At 44.0% G+C, this 20,085-nt stretch overlaps 1 protein-coding gene across 2 annotated transcripts in view; it reads left to right on the top strand.

Annotated features, from left to right (window-relative positions):
* Window positions 1-20,085, top strand: part of ZFAT (zinc finger and AT-hook domain containing) — a 162,403-nt gene that overhangs the window by 14,440 nt on the left and 127,878 nt on the right. The window contains exon 2 of one of the 2 annotated variants that reach the window (XM_080938952.1): window positions 13,835-14,011. In XM_080938952.1, the coding sequence (XP_080795078.1) occupies window positions 13,835-14,011 (177 nt within the window). Of the gene's footprint in view, window positions 1-13,834; window positions 14,012-20,085 lie in introns of those variants that run through there. The other variant, XM_080938951.1, reaches the window with a different exon arrangement.

Raw genomic sequence — 20,085 nt, 5'->3', positions numbered from 1 at the left:
GTTGCACAGGGCTCTCACTCTGAGAGTGCTTAAAAATAGCTTTAAAATTTTCATGTCAAAAAATTTTTCATGTCAAGTTTTACCATAGAAGAAATGTGTATGCATAAAATTATAATGCAACTGTTGGCCCAGCCATAATTACAGCTGATATTGTACATTCCTCATTTTATTTTGTTAATTCAAATTCAGCAGAGAAACGCCTCTGGGATTTCTCCCTGGCATTTAATAAAGCTGTTAACTTTGTGAGCTGTAGAGGTTGGTGTGCTCATCAGCGTTTTTTGAGATGCTAGTAATCCCACACATAATAGGTGTTCATTTGTTGAGGCATCAACAGGACTGGGCTGGCAAGGTACTTTGGGCTCAAGGTATTTGTGGGCAGTGGAGGCTGGTGTTTTACTTGTCAGAGCTCCTCTTGCTTTGGCACAAGCTTTGCATGTGGCTAACCTAAGACCAGCTCCCACTTCTAAATGTGTCCAGCCAACAGCTTGAGCTATTCATCATTCAGATAAGAAATTAGACATGAAGAGATTTAGAGACTTATATTTTATCTGCCATAGGAGAGAGTATGAGTCTCTTATTCCTGTCTAAGTGATGTCTGTTCTGTGTAGGGTGGCGTCTCTGGGCTACAGGCACTGAGGTGTACTGAGCCAGCCACTGGCTATCTTAGTCACTGTTCTATTGCTCAGAAGAGATACCATGTCCAAGGCAACTCTTATGAAAAGAAAGCATTTAGTTGGGTCTTGCTTAAAATTTTGTTACAGTAGGCTTAATCTATTATCATTACGGTGATACAAAGGTGGGCTTTAGAGCTATATCCAGAAGGAAAAGAGAAAACATGGCCTGGCATTTTTTTTTTTTTTTTTTGAAACTTCAGAGCCCAGCCCAAATGACACACTTCCTCTAACAAGGTCACACCTCTTAATCCTTTTCAGTCTTTCAAATCATGTCATCCCACTAGCTAAGCATTTAAATATATGAGCCTATGGGCACCATTCTTTTTCTTTTATAATTGGATATATTTAATTACATTTTAAATGTTATCCCCTTTCCCGGTTTCCCCTCCATAAACCCCATATCCCATCCCCCTCCCCCCTGCTTCTTCGAGGGCGCCCCCTCCCACCCATCTCTCTGCCCCAGGATTCTCCTATACAGGGGCATTGAGCCTTCACAGGACCAAGGGCTTCTCTTCCCATTGATGCCCAACAAGGTCATCCTCTGCTACATGTGCAGCTGGAACCATGGGTTCATCCATTTGTACTCTTTCGATAGTGGTTTAGTCCCTGGGAACTCTGGTTGGTTGGTATTGTTGTTCTTATGTGGTTGCAAACCCCTTCAGCTCCTTGAATCCTTTCTCTAACTCCTCCATTGGGGACCTCATTCTCAGTTCAATGGTTGTCTGTGAGCATCTGCTTTTTGGGGACAGCTATACCAGCCTCCTGTCAGCATGTTTTTCTTGGCATCAACAATATTGTTTGGGTTTGGTAGTTGTATATGGGCTGGATCTCCAGGTGGGGCAGTCTCTGGATGGCCTTTGCTTCAGACTCTGCTTCAAAGTTTATCTTCATATTTCCTCCTGTAAATATTTTTGTCCCCCTTCTAAGAAGGACTGAAGCATCTGCACTTTGGTCTTCCTTCTTCTTGAGCTTCATGTGGTCTGTGAATTGTATCTTGAGTAATCCAAGCTTTTGGGCTAATGTCCACTTATCAGTGAGTGCATACCATGTGTGTGTTTTTGTGATTGGGTTACCTCACTCAGGATGATATTCTCTAGAACCATCCATTTGCCTAAGAATTTCATGAACTCATTGTTTTTAATAGCTGAATAGTACTTCATTGTGTAAATGTACCACAATTTCTGTATTCATTCCTCTGTTGAAGGACATCTGGGTTCTTTCCAGCTATAAATAAGCTGTTATAAATAAGGCTGCTAGGAGCATTGTTGAGCATGTGTCCTTGTTATATGTTGAAGCATCTTTGGGGTATATACTCAGAAGTGGTATAGCTGGGTCCTCAGGTAGCACTATGTCCAATTTTCTGAGGAACTGCCAGACTGATTTCCAGAGTGGTTGTACCAGTTTACAATCCCACCAACAGTGGGGGAGTGTTTCTCTTTCTCCACATTCTCACCAGCATCTGCTGTCACCTGAATTTTTGATCTTAGCCATTCTAACTGGTGTGAGGAGGAATCTCAGAGTTGTGTTGATTTACATTTCCCTGTTGACTAAGCGTGCTGAACATTTCTTTAGGTGCTTCTCAGCCATTCGGTATTCCTCACTTGAAAATTTTTTGTTTAGCTCTGTACCTCATTTTTAAAATAGGATTATTTGATTCTCTGGAGTCTAACTTTTTGATTTCTTTGTATATATTGGATATTAGCCCTCTATCGGATGTAGGATTGGCAAAGATCTTTTCCTAGTCTGTTGGTTGCCGTTTTGTCCTAATGACAGCCTTTGCAGTTCTATGAGGTGCCATTTGTCGATTCTTGATCTTAGAGCATAAGCCATTGGTGTTCTGTTCAGGAAAATTTCCCCAGTTATGGGTACCATTCTTATTCAACCCCCCACACTATCCCTCACATCAGTGAACATCTGCACCAATGCTGAACCTCCTGCTTAGCATCATTGCTGCTTTGCAGAATTGTGCTTTGTAGCTTTCAGGCCCACTAATAGGCCAGGCAGTGACTTTTTATGAGGACAGTCTGTTAAGAGTTGACTCTGGTCTGATTCACCTGCCTGGGTTGACCAGGTACACTTGGGCTGCCAGGACCAAGTCCCTTTCTGTGGACTTGACTGGATTTGATTGTGATTGTAATGAGTTCCTGCAGTGTGCCCACCTGCTGTGTGACCCCGTAATGCCTTACGTCACCCAGTCTTCTCACTGTCAGGTGGACACAAAAGCCTCTCTTTGGTGAGGTAAATGTAAAGGCTAATTAAGTAGGGTAATTAGAAGAGTGCCTAGCAAATTCAGTGTGGTAGCTTTGTTTTAAATTTTGTTGTATTGCCACAAAAGGCCACCAGAGGGAGATGTTAGCACGTGTATTTGCGAAAAGCTATCTATCTGGAATGGTAGTTCACTGTTGCCTGGTTTTGAGCCTGTCTCTAAGCTGTGTGGTGGGCGAGATTAGTAAATATATATATGGTTAGGGTGAATTTGCATTAAGTTTATTCCCATTATCAAGCAATAATACACAGGAACATAGTTCCTTTTCTAACCTACTGTCTCTTCTAAGTTCTAATTATTCCTTTGATTATGCTTGTTGGGTCAGGGACAGGAAGACTTACAGACCTCTCAGCAACACTATGAATATTCCATTAAACATCACACCGACACCACAGGTCGGCAGATGTGGCAGTCAACTGGGAAGGCCTTGCTGAAGTTTTTGTGTTGTCATTATTTATTTGTCTGGGAGATCCTTGGCAGCCCGTTAGCATCTGTCAGTCCCTGGCTTCATCCCCATTCACGTGGGGATGGTGATGTGGAGATGGTAATGGTGGTGATGGAGATGGTTTTGGTGCTGCTGCTGTGTATGGTTCTGAGAGTGATTGTGATGATGGTAATGCTGCTGCTGCTGCTAATATTGATTATACTGATGATGATAATGACCATGGCTATGATGCTGCAGGTCTAATATTGTCATGAAGGTGATGGTGGTGGAGGTGGAGGTGGTGGTAATGATGATGAGGTTAGTCATAGAGGTGAAGAAGTGTGTGGATATTTTTCGCTGCTGGGGTACCATAGATCTTATTCTGCAGCCACTCTGGTGGGAAAGGTTGGGACGGCACTTAGGCTGTGGAATCTTGATGCATTTTTCTTAGGGAATGTACGTGAACACTTATAAAACACTGAACTCTGAATAGATCTATTACCTACCCAAGTCCTGTACTTCCCCAAGCCTTCTACTCACCCGGCATCTGTTTACCTGCGTCATCTACTTACTTTGGTCTCTACTTACCTGGACCCTCTCCTCATCTTATCTTGTCTACACAGTCTAGCCTGTCCCTGTGAAAGACAGGGAAAGACCCTTACATAGCTGCTCCCACCAGGTCAACAGATATCTTTTAGCCATGAGCCTTGGTTTGTCCCTGTGTTTAGACGGTCTCCTTGTCTTCCTCAGTCTGGTGACCAGCACTAGATGGCTTCTGCCAAGGCAGAGCTGTTGGGAATTGTTGACTTCTGCCCCCAAGAAGCACACCCATTGTTTTGTCCATTTCCTACTGACAGCAACTCAAATGCTGTATGTATGTGTGTGTATGTATGCTTTTCTGTATGTATGCATGGATGTGTATATGTGCATATATGTATGTGTGTTTGTGTGTGTATTTGTATGCATGTATATTTCTGTATGTATACATGCATTATGTATTTGTGTATGTATATATGTATGTATGTGTTTGTGTATATGTGTGCTATGTATGTGTATGTGCACATGTGTGTCTATGTGCTTGTATGTAAGTACATATGTGTGTGTATCTGTTTATGTGTGTTTGTGCTTGTGCACTTGTCTATGACAATGTATAGGGAGGGTAGACGTTTCCATCGGTATGCACATGTTCTTGACTGTTTCTTTACCTTTTATTTTGAGACAGGTCTCTTACTGAATTTGGACCTTGCCACTTTTGGTAAACTGGCTGACTACTGACTTTCAGGTGTCCCCCTGTCTCTGTCCCCCAGGGTTACAGGTGCGCCATACCTCCTGACTTTCACATGGGTGCTAGGTACCTGAGACCATGCTTGTGCAACACTGGGCTGTCCGCACAGCACTCAAGGGATTTCTTTAGTTTAATGTTTTGTTTTTTTTTTTTTTTTTTTTTTTTTTTTTTGTGAGAACCATGAAACCCTAAGTAAGACTCATCACCTGCCTCTCTAGGGCTGTCCCTGGAACTGGTTGTTGGGAGCCTCGTGGATAGACAGAGTCTGAATTTCGACTCCTTTCTCCAACTCTCACAGCAAGCTCCATTTCTGCTCTGTTTCCTCATACCACTTTCCCTGACTGTCTCACGGTAAGGCAGCGGGTGTCTCCCAGCTGTCACTAAGGTGTGAAAACTTTTATGAGAAACTACTGACCAGTAGCCCTTGGACTGTTTTGACTTCTGTGGTCTGCCAAACATATTTAGGCGTTTTCTGAGAGATTCCTAAGCCAGATCCAGCATTTGGGCAACTGCTGCCTAGACACAAGGATGCAGATGATGGTAGGTTTCCTATACTTTCCTGCTAACTCCAGGCCTCCTGGACAACCCCATTCCTGGCCCTTCCTGGCTGACCATGCATCTGTGGTAGCCTGTGAGGAGCTGGTTGCTTGCAGAGGTGCCTGCTCTGGTCAGGGTCTCTGTTGTGTGTCTTGGCTGCGTCTGCCCTTTGATATCCTGCCGAGTTGTGTCTGTGTCTCCTGGGCCCTGCAGGCCCCCTTTCCCTGAGAGGCCAGTTTCTTATTCATGGGAGCTCACACCTTCTCCAAACATAATTTGTTCAGTGTAGATGTTTGTATGGATGTAACCCATTTCTACATCCCGATTTTTAAATTCAGTTTTGGAGCTCAGCATATCGCCTCAGAACTCCATAGGCATCCTCTTAGGCTAGTTGCATTTGCTCGCCTGTAACATGGGATCCGGTCTCTCTGTGTGGCTTAGTTGCCAGCTCCTCTGCACAGGGGGCCAGATGTGGGGTGACGTCATGGTTAAGGAAGAGATAGCTCATTTTACACAATAGGTTCATTTCTATCATGAAAGTCTACACATGGTGGGAATGTGGCCTATTATAATAATCTCCATGTACTGTGATTTCTGATGGGGTACTAGGGTTCTAAGGGAACATAGATGTGCCCTTTAGGCTGGCAGTATCATGGCCAGATGTGTGACGGGAGTCTGACAATACCTGCTATGGTTTCACTTAGATGTCTTGGTTCTTGTTTTGAAAGAATAGCAGCCAGTGTGTGCGTACAGACTGGGAACTGATGTTCTACAGGAGGAAGAAGGAGTGGGAGTCAGGCTTCCCTGAGTTCATAGCCAGCCTGCCCAGTGTGTGGCGGACCTGCGTTGCTTCCATTGGATCATGAAAACTTTACGAAAGGCCATTGATTCAAGCAGCTCTGGCACCTAGAGGCCTCTCAATTGATGTGACCTGAGGCCTGCATATCTTAGTCTACTTACTTGTGCTTCTGTCCTTTTAGTGCCATGTAAATTGTTAGTGCTTCTTAGAATAGATGTTGGCATCTAGTGTGGAAATACAGAGGATTGACTGGGATATTAAGGCTCACTTAATGTGAGCCTGTGTGCTACTGGTTGAAGGTGAGGGCTTGATGAATTTAAGCCTCCTCCTCCTCTACTTCATCCTCTTAAAATTTTAATCCAGCAGGTTTTAATAAGTGATGGTGATGATGATGATGATAATCGCGGTGGTGGTGGTAATGAAAGTGGTGAAGGTGGCATTGATGACCGTGCTAGTAACAGTAGAGGTGATGCTAATAACCGTGGGGGTGGTAGGGATGATGAAGACGATGGTGGCAATGGTAGTTAATGATATAATAGTGGTCATGGTGTTGGTGATGATGTTTGTAATGACAGTGACATTGGTGATGATGATGATGGCGATAGAGTTGGTAATGATGATAACATGGAATATTAGTTAAAGGTTCTTCAGAGTAAATGGAATGAAGGAAAACATCCTAGTCTGATTTTCTTCCCTTTAAGGATAAAGGAAGGGTAGGGAACTGGAAAGATAGCTCAGTGGCTTAGAGGTGCTCTTTCAGAGAACCTGTGTTCCATTTCCAGGACCCACATGCTCCCTCAAAAGCATCTATAACTCCAGTTCCAGGAGATCTGATGCCCTTTTCTGACCTTCAGATGCACTATATGCTGGTAGTGTTTGTGTGTGTGTGTGTGTTGTGTGTGTGTGTTCATATGGGCGAATCACTCCTACACATCAAAGAAAGCAAAGGAAGATAGGATTTTACGGGACTGATGTCCTGCCTGCTGCACCAGGGAGGCAGGTGGAAGCTGATTTCATATTGTACAAAGCTGTACAATATGAGACTTTATTTATATGTTGGGCATGACGACGGTCTGGCTTCATGTTGTTAAAATATTTCCACTCCTATTTTGGAAGCTGCTAGCATATATGGATTTAATAACTTAGGGTCAAGTGAAAAGCAAAAAAATAAAAATATAAGGATGTTCTTGCCATATCTTCTTCTAAGACAGACAGTTCAATAGGAACTTGGCTTTGGCTGTTGAACTCTTGCAGTTAATACATCCAAATAAAAGATAGTTGGAGAGCAGAGAGGATGACTTATGCTAATCAAAGTGCAGAAGTAAAAGAGATTTTTAAAGTACAGACTTTATATGGAATAATTTAATAATGTAGCAGTGTGACATTTTGTCTTCTTGTGGTTACTGGTATGCATGTTGCAATCATTAATTCATCTAACTGATTTGGACTCTTAATGGATCCCCATTGGAATTAATACTAAGAGGAAGATGCCGGGCCAGTGGGGCAGTGGCTCATGAGTAGGGGCAACCTGAAATGTACTGGAGGTGTGGGCTATGCAGTTAGGAATTCATGTCTGAGCATCTGTCCCAGCTCTCAGCCCTGGCATAAGCTTGGACTGCATCTTGGCTGAGCCTCTGCTGTGCTCCTCCCTCCTGCCAAGTCTCAGGTCTCAGCACTGTTTGAAATTTGATGGATTGTGATGCTTCTGGCTTCCATTATCTAGGGAGAACTCTGCTGTCTCCCGGATGATTCTTCTTATAGGAAATTGATTTCTTTTTTCCCTTGATATTGTCATATATTTCTTTGTTTTCAGTTTTCAAAAGTTTGATTATATTTCTTGGAATAGGTTTATTTGATTATCTTGTTTGGGATTTGTTCATATTCTTAAATCCATCCGTTTATTTTCCTTAACTTACAAGTTTTCCATTGTTATTTCCTACCGTGTTTCCCCAGTTTCAGCATCTTTTACTCATCCTTGGGCTCTGATGACACAGTTTTTTCCTGTGCTTTCTTCACTACCCTTTTCAGGCCATGGGTGTGTCTGCTGTTTTCTTTTGAAGACATTTTTGTGGTGGTTGCTTTAGTCCCCAACAGATCATCAGGGGTTAGAGTACTTGCTACTCTTTCAGGGGCCTTTAGTTTATTCCCAGGACTCACATGGTGACTTCACAACATCGTAACATCGTGTCTGTGTCATCTTACTGATGTCTGTTTATGGCCTTCTGTCCTCCCCGAGCTATTTTCCTGTTTCATGAAGAGTCACAGGGAATGAATGATCATGAGTAATGGCTATTGGGGTTGTGCAATGAAATCCTGGAATTGATTTAGCTCCTCTGCCTAGGCTGGCTCTCTTGACTGTTGTGGTAGAGGGTCAGTGGGCCTGCATCACCATCTTCCCGGCTGCTGTACCTCTTTTGACACTAGGCTGAATGTTGGAATCTGGGTTTTCAGTGGGCTGGGTGGAGTCCAGGCTCCCAATGGGGTGGGTGGTAGAGGCCAGACTTCCACTGGGTTAGGTGATGGATTCCTGGCTCTACACTACCCATATTGACTCTCCGGTAAATTGATGAAATCTAGGCCCATACTGACTCTGCCAACATTGGGTTGGACAGTGGGACCTAGTGCCTCTGCTGTTGTATTAAGGCTGTGCAGAGTCAGGAGGGCTGATGGGTCTCTGCTTCTCTCCTGTGGCCTTCTGTAGCACTTTAGTGGAGAGCTGGCATGGGCTTTGTGGCTGGATACTCTCTTGTGAGAGTCCTAGTTCCCTTGTAACTTTTGAATGTGGGATGGAGCCAGGGCCAGTGTTTACTTAGGTGTTTGGTTGTGGTGGATGTAGAGTACCTCTTTTGCTTGGTAGCTCTTGCATATCTTTTGGGTAGAAAACAGGTTTTTGCTGGAGTTTCCAGGTCTGTGACCTCTTTGGTTTCAGACTAGCTGTAGGAGGCAGGATGAAACCCAAAGTATGCTGCTGCTGTGCTCTTCCCTAGGTCCCCTGGTTGTAAGCTGGCTTGTCTCATGTGTGAGTTTCCCTGTGTTTGTCTTACTTGCAGAGCCAGAGCTTTTAGCTGGTGATAGTGAGAAGAATGGATTCAAAGACTCCGCCTTTCTGGGACCTTTTGCCGCAGTGTTTGGAACGGCAGGTGTGCATTGGGCTGCCTTTGGCTGAGGGTGTCTGTCTGTGCAGGATGCCTTGGCCTGGCTGCTCCCCATATTCTGACACCAGCCTCTGCATCTCTTCAGTGGGCCTTCGGCCACTCACCTGCCATGTTTTGTCTTACCTCCAGCTAGCCTTAAGTTTTTTGTTTTGTTTTTTTTTTTTTTTTTTAATTCATTTCTTCAGTCAATTTCGTGTGGACGAAATCAGTTTCTGGAGCGTTCAGAGTTCAGAGTGTTGAGGAGTACCAGCAGTTGTCTTCCTCTCATCGCGGCCTGTGTTGTCAGAATCTGCCGTATTAGGCTGATAGCCGATGGACACGTCAGTCTTGCACTGCCCTGCAGGAGAGTGTAAGATGTAGGAGTCGGTCTGTGTATTGCCCCAGGCACATGTGTATGTCTGTTTTTTTCCTGAGAGCCCCGATTCCTGGTCTGCTCGGGTTTCACAGTTTGGCTAGATGAAACGGAACACAGAGGAATTCTGGGCCGTCTGCCTTCAGCCTTTTATGTGGAGTTAGAAGTTCTGCCCATAGATGCTCAGGCAGTCAGAGGGAATCCTGGGATCCTGACAGCCAGTCCCGAGAAACTTCACAAGATAGTGTAGACAGTCACATGTCACTAGGATGTTCCTGTAAGAAAGAGTATTGTAAGATTTCACCCAGGGCTCCTGATCACAGCATCTATGTCAGTGACACCCTGTGTCCCTCCTGGTCTTCCCCATGCTGTGTCTGGAGTTGGAGAGAGCGTGGGAGCCCTTGAAAGGATGGGAAGGCTCTTAATGGAATGAGAGGGATCCCCTTGCGTCTCTGTCTTACTCTGGTTAGGATGCACAGCAGATCTGAAGGTGTGCTGAGCACTCAGTGGTTTTGTCGCTTCTAATTCTGTCTGATGGTGTGGTGATGAGCATCAACTCACTTCTGTAGTAAATGGCCTCTTCAAGATAGACACTAGCGTCAGGGCTGAGACCACAGAGGCCAGAGCCCTGTTTTAATCTAGTTATGCCAAATGGACTTACCGGGAACAACAGCATAGGATGTTAGATGGTGTGTCAGGTGCCAGAATATTCTTCATAGTGACTAAAGCCTATGACTATCTACTGGCACTCAGTTACGCTTTGGAACCCCAGACTCACAGTCTAGTTCATGGTCACCTTCTGGGAGGGCTGGGGCAGAACCCTTGTTCATCTTAGGGTCCCTAGGGCAGTTTAGGCTAGAGGTCCACAGAGGACCTGGCTGCTCCTTAGCTTAGAATTTAGAATGAGGACCTGCTTATGCCAGCCTTGGGAGGGTTTCCTCTGGAACAGTGCAGAGATAATTCGGGGAATTGCATGCTCATAGTCCAGACTGCTGGGGTCTCCTTGTGCTGAGCATGTCAGTCTTTCTCCGAGTTCTTTTGTTAACGAGGAGAGCATAGTAATTGGACCCCAAAATGTATCCAAATTATTGCATCTTCATCGGAGCCGGCTGACAACATGATTAGCAGAGTGCTTCGAGGCGTAAGATACACTTTCTCATATCTGCCCACTGTAGAAATAAAAGTGGTTCTTCTGTTGGTATTTTGGTATATTAATAATCCTTAACATTTGGGGGTACAGCATAATACAGTACCCCTTTTATATGCTTTGGCATTTACCGTTCATGCACCTCCAAGAAGTGCTCTGTTACCTCTGTTGGAGGCCTGTGTTCAGGAGGGTAGGCCCGCGCTTTGTCCTGGGTGTGTGGACGACAAGATCACACTGTTAGTAACAGAGCCGACGCCCCGCCTGCCTGCCTGCCTCTGCTGCTCATTTCCAGTCACTGGCAGGTCTGCCGATGTCTCTTCTCTCAGCCCTGCACATCCCACCCTCATGCCCCACACTGTCCTTGGCTGAGCCCTTTAGTGACCCCTGTATCATGCCAGTTCTCCCCAACCCCATTTTTTTCTCTCTTCTCCTGCAGCTCAGGCTCTTGCTGATTTCTGCTGTGAGGTAAACAGATCCTCCTGTTTGCAGAGGACTGGTATGGTGGGCTTCTAAGCAGGGCAGGACTTTAGGTTAGCACATGAGTGAGGAACTGGGGACTGGCTTTGAGAGTGAAGCCATCGCTGCTGGACCTTTCAGCCATACTAATTTCTGTCCTGTTCTGCTCTTTTAACATCCCCGGTTTCTGAGAGTTTCCTTCCCATTTGATGTCTTCTAGGATCTGTCTCTTGGTCTCAGTCTCTGCTCAGAAGTTCCTGACCTGGTGGCCTTTGCTGGTCCAGGTTTTTCATTGAGCCCCATCGAATGCTTGACTGAACCTGTTTCTGTGCATGGCCCTGGGTCTCAGGGCTTGCTTTATCCTCACGAGGAACTGCAGGCATAGTCCCCTGCCCAACAGCTGAACCCACTGGGTACCTGGGAAGTTCTTGCTAATTAGTAGCAGATGGCTGAGGTAGGTGTCACCCTGGGGTACCCATGCCCTCTCTGGTGCTGTCTTACAAAAAGCCATCATATTTATTTAATCTCCACATGATGTTTACTGTGCCTTTGAACTGAGAAAGGCCTTATAATAACTGTGGTCCCCAGACATTCACTCTTGCTAAATGTCACAAGGTTCTCAGTCTCCCCAGAACATCTGAGAAGTGATGTATGAACTTTAGACTAGTAGAGGCTGGCTAGGAAGTTATACCATGGCAGACTGTAAGAAACACTAGCTCTTTGTTGTCTCTCATGGTGGCATGAGGGTCACTTCTTGACAGGCCTGTGATTAGATTCATCTTTGTATTGGCAGATTGGGTCAGGGCTTGTCAATAGCCTGTGGTTGACATGTTAGTCAGTCATTATATGTTTAAGTGTGTGTCAAAGATGACTGGCTTTAGTCCATAGATATCCTGAGTATTTTAGCTGTAGCTTGGTAGAGCTCAGCTCATGGTTTCTGGCCATACATATTCATGTCAAAACAGGATATATCAGCATACGTCCATATTAGGGTATGGTGGTTAATACTGTCCATTGGATGGGACCCAGGGCCACCTAGATCATGTCTCTGAAGGATAATCTAGAGTCTGCTAATTTGGGTAGGAAGGCCCATTTTAACAATGAGAGACTCATTCCATGTACCAGGGTCCCCACTGAAGGAAAAGGAGAAAGTGAACTAAGCAATTGTCTGTTTCCTGACTGGCTGTGAGACCAGCTACCTTGAGCTCTGTGAGGACAGATCAAGTCTTTCCTTGCTAAGTTGCTTTTGTTGGCTGTTTTATAACAACACAGGTATAGCCAATACACTGACCTCTGGTCCTGCAGCTAGGACAGAAGCAAGTCTCTTCTGTAGCCTGTTTTCTCTCCTGTGGGCTGTGGATTATCAGCCAGTTTCTGCCTAAACCATGTTGATGTATGTTTGATTAGCAAGATGCTGAGAAAGCACACAAAGCATTCTTTCTATGCAGAAAGAAAAGCGGTGTTATAATGTAACATCTTGCCTGGAAAATGTTCCCCAAGAATTAAACCTTTCTTGGAAAAGATAACGAATCGACTGGTAGTACTCACGAGAATGTTTTATTGACAAAGCAGTGTTCTGCTAGGTTACATTTCTGTTTCATACATTTGTTAGGAACTGATCTCTGAGGCACTTACCTCCCCTGCCAGTTTCTGGTGAGATCCAGTCTCCTTCCTATGACTTCCTGCTTTGGTCTTTATGCTAGCAAAGCTGTGGGGCTGATCGCCCGGCGCTCATATTGTCTTTCTTGCTACAAAGAGAAGTAGGAAAATGGAGCAGGAGGGTTGGGGATCGAGAGAGGTTTTGTTTTTAGATGGAAGACATGGGGACATATTTGCAGGCCCGCCGGGGAGCTCCAGTAGGGAGGAAGGAATAGGTGAGCTTCAGAAAGAAGCAACAGCGACAGAAGCAGTGCCACCCAGTGGTGAAAGCGTGGCCTGCATGTTCCAGCCATGGCATGATGTGGCCAGTGGCCTGCTTTCCTGGATAAAGGCAACAAGGGATGCATTGTCTTTGTAAAGGTAATAATGATAGAGTTCATGGCACCTGCACTTTTTTTTTTATCTCCTAGAGCCCACAATTCTGCGTGTTGCCTGTGAGGCTACCTGCTGCCCTCATGCCCACACTAGAGTGCCAGTGTTGTGCTGATTCTGACACTAGTACCAGCCAGAGTGTGGAGAAGGAGCTGCTCTGGCTGGATCTAGTGAAATGGGCAGAAAGGTAAACTGAGAGACACACGTGACACTTACTTAACAGGACAGAGTACAAGTGCCTAGAGGTCTGTGGTACCGGTGGCTGTATGCCCAGCTCTGATAGTAAATCCCATGAGCTGGACATGTGGTTTCCAGCTGTCTGGCAAGGCAGAGGGCAGCTGAAACATGGTCTCGGTGAGATCAACGGGTATCTGCTACCAAGGAAGGTATTAACCTTCTCTGCCGTGAACACCAGCCACTAAGAGAGTATCTGAACTTCTCCAAGGTCACACCGATTTAAAGTATTTAGGGATGGGAGCTGGAAATTTAACCTGTGTCTGAGAGGTACATGCTAGTCTCTTCAGGAGGAAGTTTTGAAATACAGAAAAAAACGTTTCCTTATGATCATGGCCACCTGAGGGGTCTGCAAAGGGAACACTGTCTTCAGGAGGTGAATGACAATACATACCCCCCTCTGTTCTTTGGAGTAACCATTGTTTATGTGACAGAGAAATAACAATACTTCCTGTTCTTTTATTTTTCTTGCAGAAAACTCAGCCATCTTCATGTGTAAATGCTGCAATCTTTTCTCACCAAATCAGTCAGAACTCGTGACCCACGTTTCTGAAAAGCACAGGGAAGAAGGGGTCAATGTGGATGATGTCATCATTCCTCTTAGGCCTCTGAATACTCCAGGAAACCCCAACCCAAGCAAGGGTGGAGATGGTAAGGACAACAGGCATGCTGGGCAGGGACGTGTGGTCTAGGAACACTCTGGATTACTGTGAGGGCAGCTCTCTGGTTCAAGGGACACAGCAGAAACTTAGATAATCTACCGGAGAGCCAGATACTTGTCCGAATGTGGATCTGCTTGTGGAAGATCAGATTTTTGAGTTTCCTACCTAGTTCTTCTGTAGATGTCCCTCTAATACCTGGTCAGTGATGTGTATGTGTGTATGTATATCTGTTTATATGTATGTATATGTGTATATGTATATATGCATTTGTATATATGTATGTGTGTTTATATGTATGTGTATTATATATGTGTGTATGTTTGAGGCAGGTTTCAGTGGAATAAAAGCAGGAGTCTGACCTTAGACAAGTGTGGAGTGGCTCAGCTTTGGCACCTATCAGCTGGATTATTTAAAGCAAATGAAATTTATTTTCTACTCTTCACTTTACTTACCTGAGAAATGAAGACAAATATTCAGATTAAGTCAGAGAGTGCTTCCTGTGCCTCGGGTCCTGAACAGATGAGGATGAAGTTAGGTGTTGTGCACTATCAATAGATTGCTATCTATAAGCTGGGAAACTGTCTCCAAAGCCATATTGTAAACCTAAAGGAAGGTTCAGATTGTGAGTCTTGGATTCACATAGCATCTTTCAGGTTCAGTCAGTGGACAAAGTGAGATACGTCTGTCTGCAGCTGCTGTACCTCTATTCCTGAATGATATCAGCTACAGCAGGCGCCGTGGATTAGAGAAACCATCTAGGCACTGTAATTAGGACCCCACAGACGAGAACGCAAGCATAGTGCAGGAGGGGCAGCTGCAAAGAAGACTTAGAAAAATGCCCCACAAAACCCTTTACACATGATGAAGGACAGCAGCCAGTCTCCTGAGCAGAAGCCCAGGCTGGGTGGCAAATATCCCATAGAGGGATTCATTAGCCACTCACACCACACATTGCTCCTCCCTGGGAATATTCAGACTGGCATTCAAAACAGTCTATGTTATTGATCATCTGTCGGACTCTGTTAACAAGGAAAGACTCCAGATGAAAAAAATGTTTGGTTAATAAGTCCCTCTGGTCAAGGCCTAGGGTGCTGAAGAAATATGTCTGACAGATGATTAAGTTGTTGAGAAACAAGAAGTATTGCTGTTTATGTTGCATGATGAGAAACTAAGAAACACAGGCCTCTGAAATTGGCATAGTGGGAGGGGGATTCCCTTGGGTCAACATCAACTCTGCTCAGAGCCTGTGCTGCCTTCACCCTCAGAGGCTTCGGGACAGATGGTCCTCTCCCACAGAAAAGCAACTCAGTAGAAAGTTATCTACAGTCATTTCTCAACATGTAGGGACTGGTACTCAGGCTTGAAGAAGAAGAGGAGGAAAGCTTGCATAGACTGGAAGAAACTGCTTCTCCCAAGCACTGGAAGCCTCAGTTCCCACCCTTTCCCTGCCTGGCCCCAGGGAGGAGCTACTAGTATGCAGACCATTCACAGAAGCGCTTCCTGCTTCACAGGAGGACAGGTTCCAGTTAAGAAACACCTTGACTGTTTGGGTTGAACAGGCATCAACTCAGGAGAGAGAGCTCATTCTTTATCAAGCGCACCGGCAGGCTGGAGTCTGTGGATTACCATGGCCAGCATGTGAGAGTAGCTTTTTCGAAGGTTTTAGTTCTTTTTCATCAGTGTTGCTTAAGATCTTCTTACTAAGATGAAACAGAGCATGAACCAAACAGAAAACAGTTTTACAGTTTTGTTTCTTTTATAAGAAAGAACTGGAGAAATGATTGTAAAGCCCAGAAATTTACAAGGAGGTCTGTGTGGGGGAGTTTTGTGAGGTGTACATTTTTACTTCCACCCTTCCCCTTCTTACCTAATGATGCCATTATCCGCACAAGACCTTGTCTCCTTTCTCATGGTATGGTCTGTCTTTGATGGTAGACCTCCACCACTGGTCTCTTATGCCTGACTTCTCCCCTTATCACCTGAGATCTAGCTGCTGGAGAAACAGCAATTAGCAGAAGGTAAAAAGCCAATCTTCTGCCTGGGATGCTAGCTCCTGCACAGTTCTTGGCCTTAATCAGTTTGGATTGACCTGGGAGGACTTGGCATTAGCCATGTAAGGGGTTAGAGCCCCTTCCTTTGGACTCTAAAACCCAAATCTGAATTTCAAAGCAGTGCCCCCGTCCATGTGTTAACGATGTCTGTGCTCCTCTCTTTCACTTATCCCCCAAATGGCTATGGGCCATTCCTCTCGAAGGTACTGCCCCATTCCAGGGCCTGATACACAGTGAATCCTCTTACCCAAGTGCCAAGTGAGGGGGTTGGCATTTGAAATCGTCATCTTCTGTTTTCTGATGTTGGCTTTGCTGTCTCACCTTGTCTCTTAGAGGATCTGCTTCATCCCATCTGTCAATACTCAGAAAGCATCACTAGTGACCCACAGAATAGAACTTAAAATTATACAGAATCTCAATTTTTATTATCAAATTGGTGAAAGCTCTTAAACATATACTGGTATTCTTGGTTGATAGAAACATGGAAAAATAGAAGCTTCTAAATCCTGGTATAATGTTAATGGGCAGTTGATCTCACAGAGCATTTTGATAGACCTGTTAAAATTCTAAATGAGAATACCCTCTCTTTGCCTGAGCAGAGCCTGCATAAATACACAGTGTATAGTGCTCATGGTCATTGTTTAAAAGTTGGAAGAAAAGAGATATGCTGTCAATCAAAAAAAGTTAAGTGAATTGTGTATTTTCTATAGAAAGAAATATCACAGACATAAAAAGAAACAAAGAAATGCTAATAATCAATTGGTACATGTTTGAAGTGTGTGTGGTCTTTATGCTCATTTTAGTGTTTCCGATGGTTTTGTTTGTTTCTATGTATTTTAAGGTTTTTCTGACCTTTTTTTCAGATTGTTAATTTTATTTTTGCTTACCTTTTTCTGAGATAACACTGACATCAAATTTTACAACCTTGGAGCATATATTTCCCTGACGTTAACCATGGCCAAAATGTGTATGATCTTACAATTACCTAGTTCTAGAACATTCTTGTCACTGTAAAGCGAAATCAAACCAACACATGTACCACTAAGCAACCATACTTCCCTTTCCTTTTATGTCCTAGAATTCACCATCTGATGTGTCCCTGTGGATGTCCACAATGTATGTTTCATATAAACAGGAGTCATAAAGTGTGGCCTTCTGTGTCTGGCTCCTTTCACTTAATGTGCTGGTTTTATGATTTATTTATGTACTAGCATGTGCCAGTTCATTCCTTTTCATGGATGAATGACATTTCAGTACATGAACATACCACACTTAAAAAAATTATATACACACACACACACACACACACACACACACACACACACACACACACACACACACACTGTAGCTGTCTTCAGACACACCAGAAGAGGGCATCTGATCCCATTACAGATGGTTGTGAGCTACCATGTGGTTGGTGGGAATTGAACTCAGGGCCTCTGGAAGAGCAGGCAGTGCTCTAACCACTGAGCCATTTCTCCAGCCCTACACCACACTTTTATTCATTCGTTCATCATTAATGACAGTTTTGCTTCTTTGAGCTCTTTGGCTATAATGAATTGTGCTTCAATAAATATTAATGTAGAAATTTCACATCATATATGGTTTCATTTCCTTTAAATATGTACCTAAAATCGGAATGGCTAGGTTACAGAATTCTGTGTTTAATGTTTTTGAGAGAGAGAGGTATTTGTCTCTGTATGTCCATGTGGAGGTAATAGCAGGATGTGAAGTGTTCCTCTTACTCTCTGTTTTATTGTTTCGAGACAGGTGTGAGCTCAGCATTTTGATTTGGCTAGATGGTCTGCACTCTTGGGATCTATCAGTCTCTGCATTCCATACATATGCAGCATAGTGAGAGCATAGCAAAAATAACATTGTACAGAACAATTGAGATGATATAATAAATTTGCCGGCCTGGCTAATCTTGCATTTTGTAGCCATTATTAAGTAGAATAAAGATTGCTGGAATATAAGGGCTGTGATCCTTGGGTAGATACTCTCATGAGCAAGGTCACCATGGAAGGACTAACAGGCATGTGCATATGAAGAGATGACACCTAGAGATTTCTTCATGCTAAGGACTTGGTTGGTTCTGGTATTATCCACTTGATGTTTGGATTAAAGTTGGTCCTAGATAATGGTGATCATGAAAAGTGCAACCTTGTTGTGCTGAGGAGGGTCAGCAGCACAGGACACGAGAGTCACCTCCTTGCTGGTTTTCTGTCACTTTTCTCTATGGTGCAATTTATTTTTGACTAACTTCTCCTCTAGTACATTTTGTCTTTTTGTATTTAATAGATTAACTGCTTGAGTATTTTAATTTTAAAAAGTATTTCTTAAGACTTTACTTAAAACCATCTTCATACAATGAGAGAATTTCTTCCAAAGTCTTTTGTTAGGAGCTCCGTATTCTTCTGTTTCTCTTTCTGAAAGTCTGGAGCTTGTCCAGGCTTAGTTTCTCTCTAAGGGCTGGCACCCAGGTTTAACCTTCACAAGTTACTTTGACTTGAGAAATACTTGAAACGGTTTAATTAAAATTTTAACTGACTAGTTATTGATTTATTGCTCTTCTCTCCCTTTATAACATGAAGCTTCCTAAACCCTCTGCTTTATTTGATAGTCCTGTAATCTTTTGTGTTCACCAAGGATGTGGTCTGCAAAATGACCTTTCACCTCCTCTCTCTTGCAAATCAAGTCTGGCAGTGTTCCAAGCTGTGAGCCAGAAAACAAAATTGCCAGGTCGATTGAGCATCAAGCTCATTCTTCCTGCTGTGTGCATGTGTATGACTGTGATATGTGGTATTTAGGTGCAGTTGTTCCTATCTGCATGGAGAGCTAGGTCATTGTTTCCTGAAGATTATGGGTCTTCTAAGAGCAGCATTTCAGCTTCCAGCTCTTTGCTGACCCTTCAAGGGGCTGTGTTCTTTTCCCTTTCTTTCCATGTGTGTATTCACCACCCACTGACCGAGGTTCTGCTTTGTGCTTGGCTGCTATGCTAGGTGCTGAGGGGTTCCAAGTGCTCTGCCTGTTAACGGTGCCTCTCTGGTGAAAGATACACAGTACCTCTTCGGTACTGTGGATACAGTGACTAAGTACCTTTGGGGTGCTAAGTCTGGGCTGCTTAAGTGGAGATTATATGCTCTGACTTGAGGGTAACTAGGGAAGTTAATGTAAAAAATTTTAGATCTGTTATTAAATTAAAAAAGAAAAAAAATTTAAAAAGGGAAGGAAAGATGATGACTAGTCCTGGGTTTTCAGTGATAAGTGAATGAGAAAGAAAGGAAGGGAGAGAGAAAGAGGGGGGCAGGGAGGGAGGAAGAAACATGACTGGTCCCAGGATTTAGCACCAAATAAATGAAAACAATAAATAAAAAGGGAAGGACACACTGCTGCTGGGTTGGTGGAGGAGAAGGTTTAGTACAGACATGAGGGAGAGAACAGCCAGAGGCAGACATGGCTGGGAGAGTCCAGAGTAGTCATGGCCCAGAGTAATGTGAGGAGAAGGGGGAGGGTAAGGCAGAGGGGAGAGGGTAACCAGGTACAGCAGCCAGGACACCCAAAGGTACAAAGAGAACACATAACCAAAATGGTTAGATTATATAGGAAGTAGCATCCCAACCCCTGGCATGGAAAGTTTAGGGTAGGAGTAGGGTACACCAGCCAGGAGGGCCCTGTACAAAAAGGATAGGGACTAAGAGGTACTGGGGAATCTGGTAGCCAGGGTCTGCTTTGATCTGCTAAGTAGGCACATTGGCCATTTGTCCCAAGTTTGAAACCTAACAATGATGTTGTCTCTTATGGACAGTGGTTACAGATAAAGCCATTTTCAATGATGTGTGAGTATATTGCTCTGACATCGCTATGAAATTTACTAGGACAGTTTTGTTCAAACCCTACCTCTGCTACTGACTAGTTCTGTGACTTTGGGTTATGCTAACTAATCTTTCCAAGTCTCAGTGGTTTTTTGTTTTTAACCTATAAGTATATTTATTTATTTTACTTTGTGTGT

The sequence above is a fragment of the Micromys minutus genome, assembly GCF_963924665.1.
Source record: "Micromys minutus genome assembly, chromosome: 27".
In the NCBI taxonomy this organism is placed as follows: domain Eukaryota; kingdom Metazoa; phylum Chordata; class Mammalia; order Rodentia; family Muridae; genus Micromys; species Micromys minutus.
Note: the sequence above shows the minus strand (reverse complement) of the source record. Positions and strands in the feature narration are given on the sequence as shown.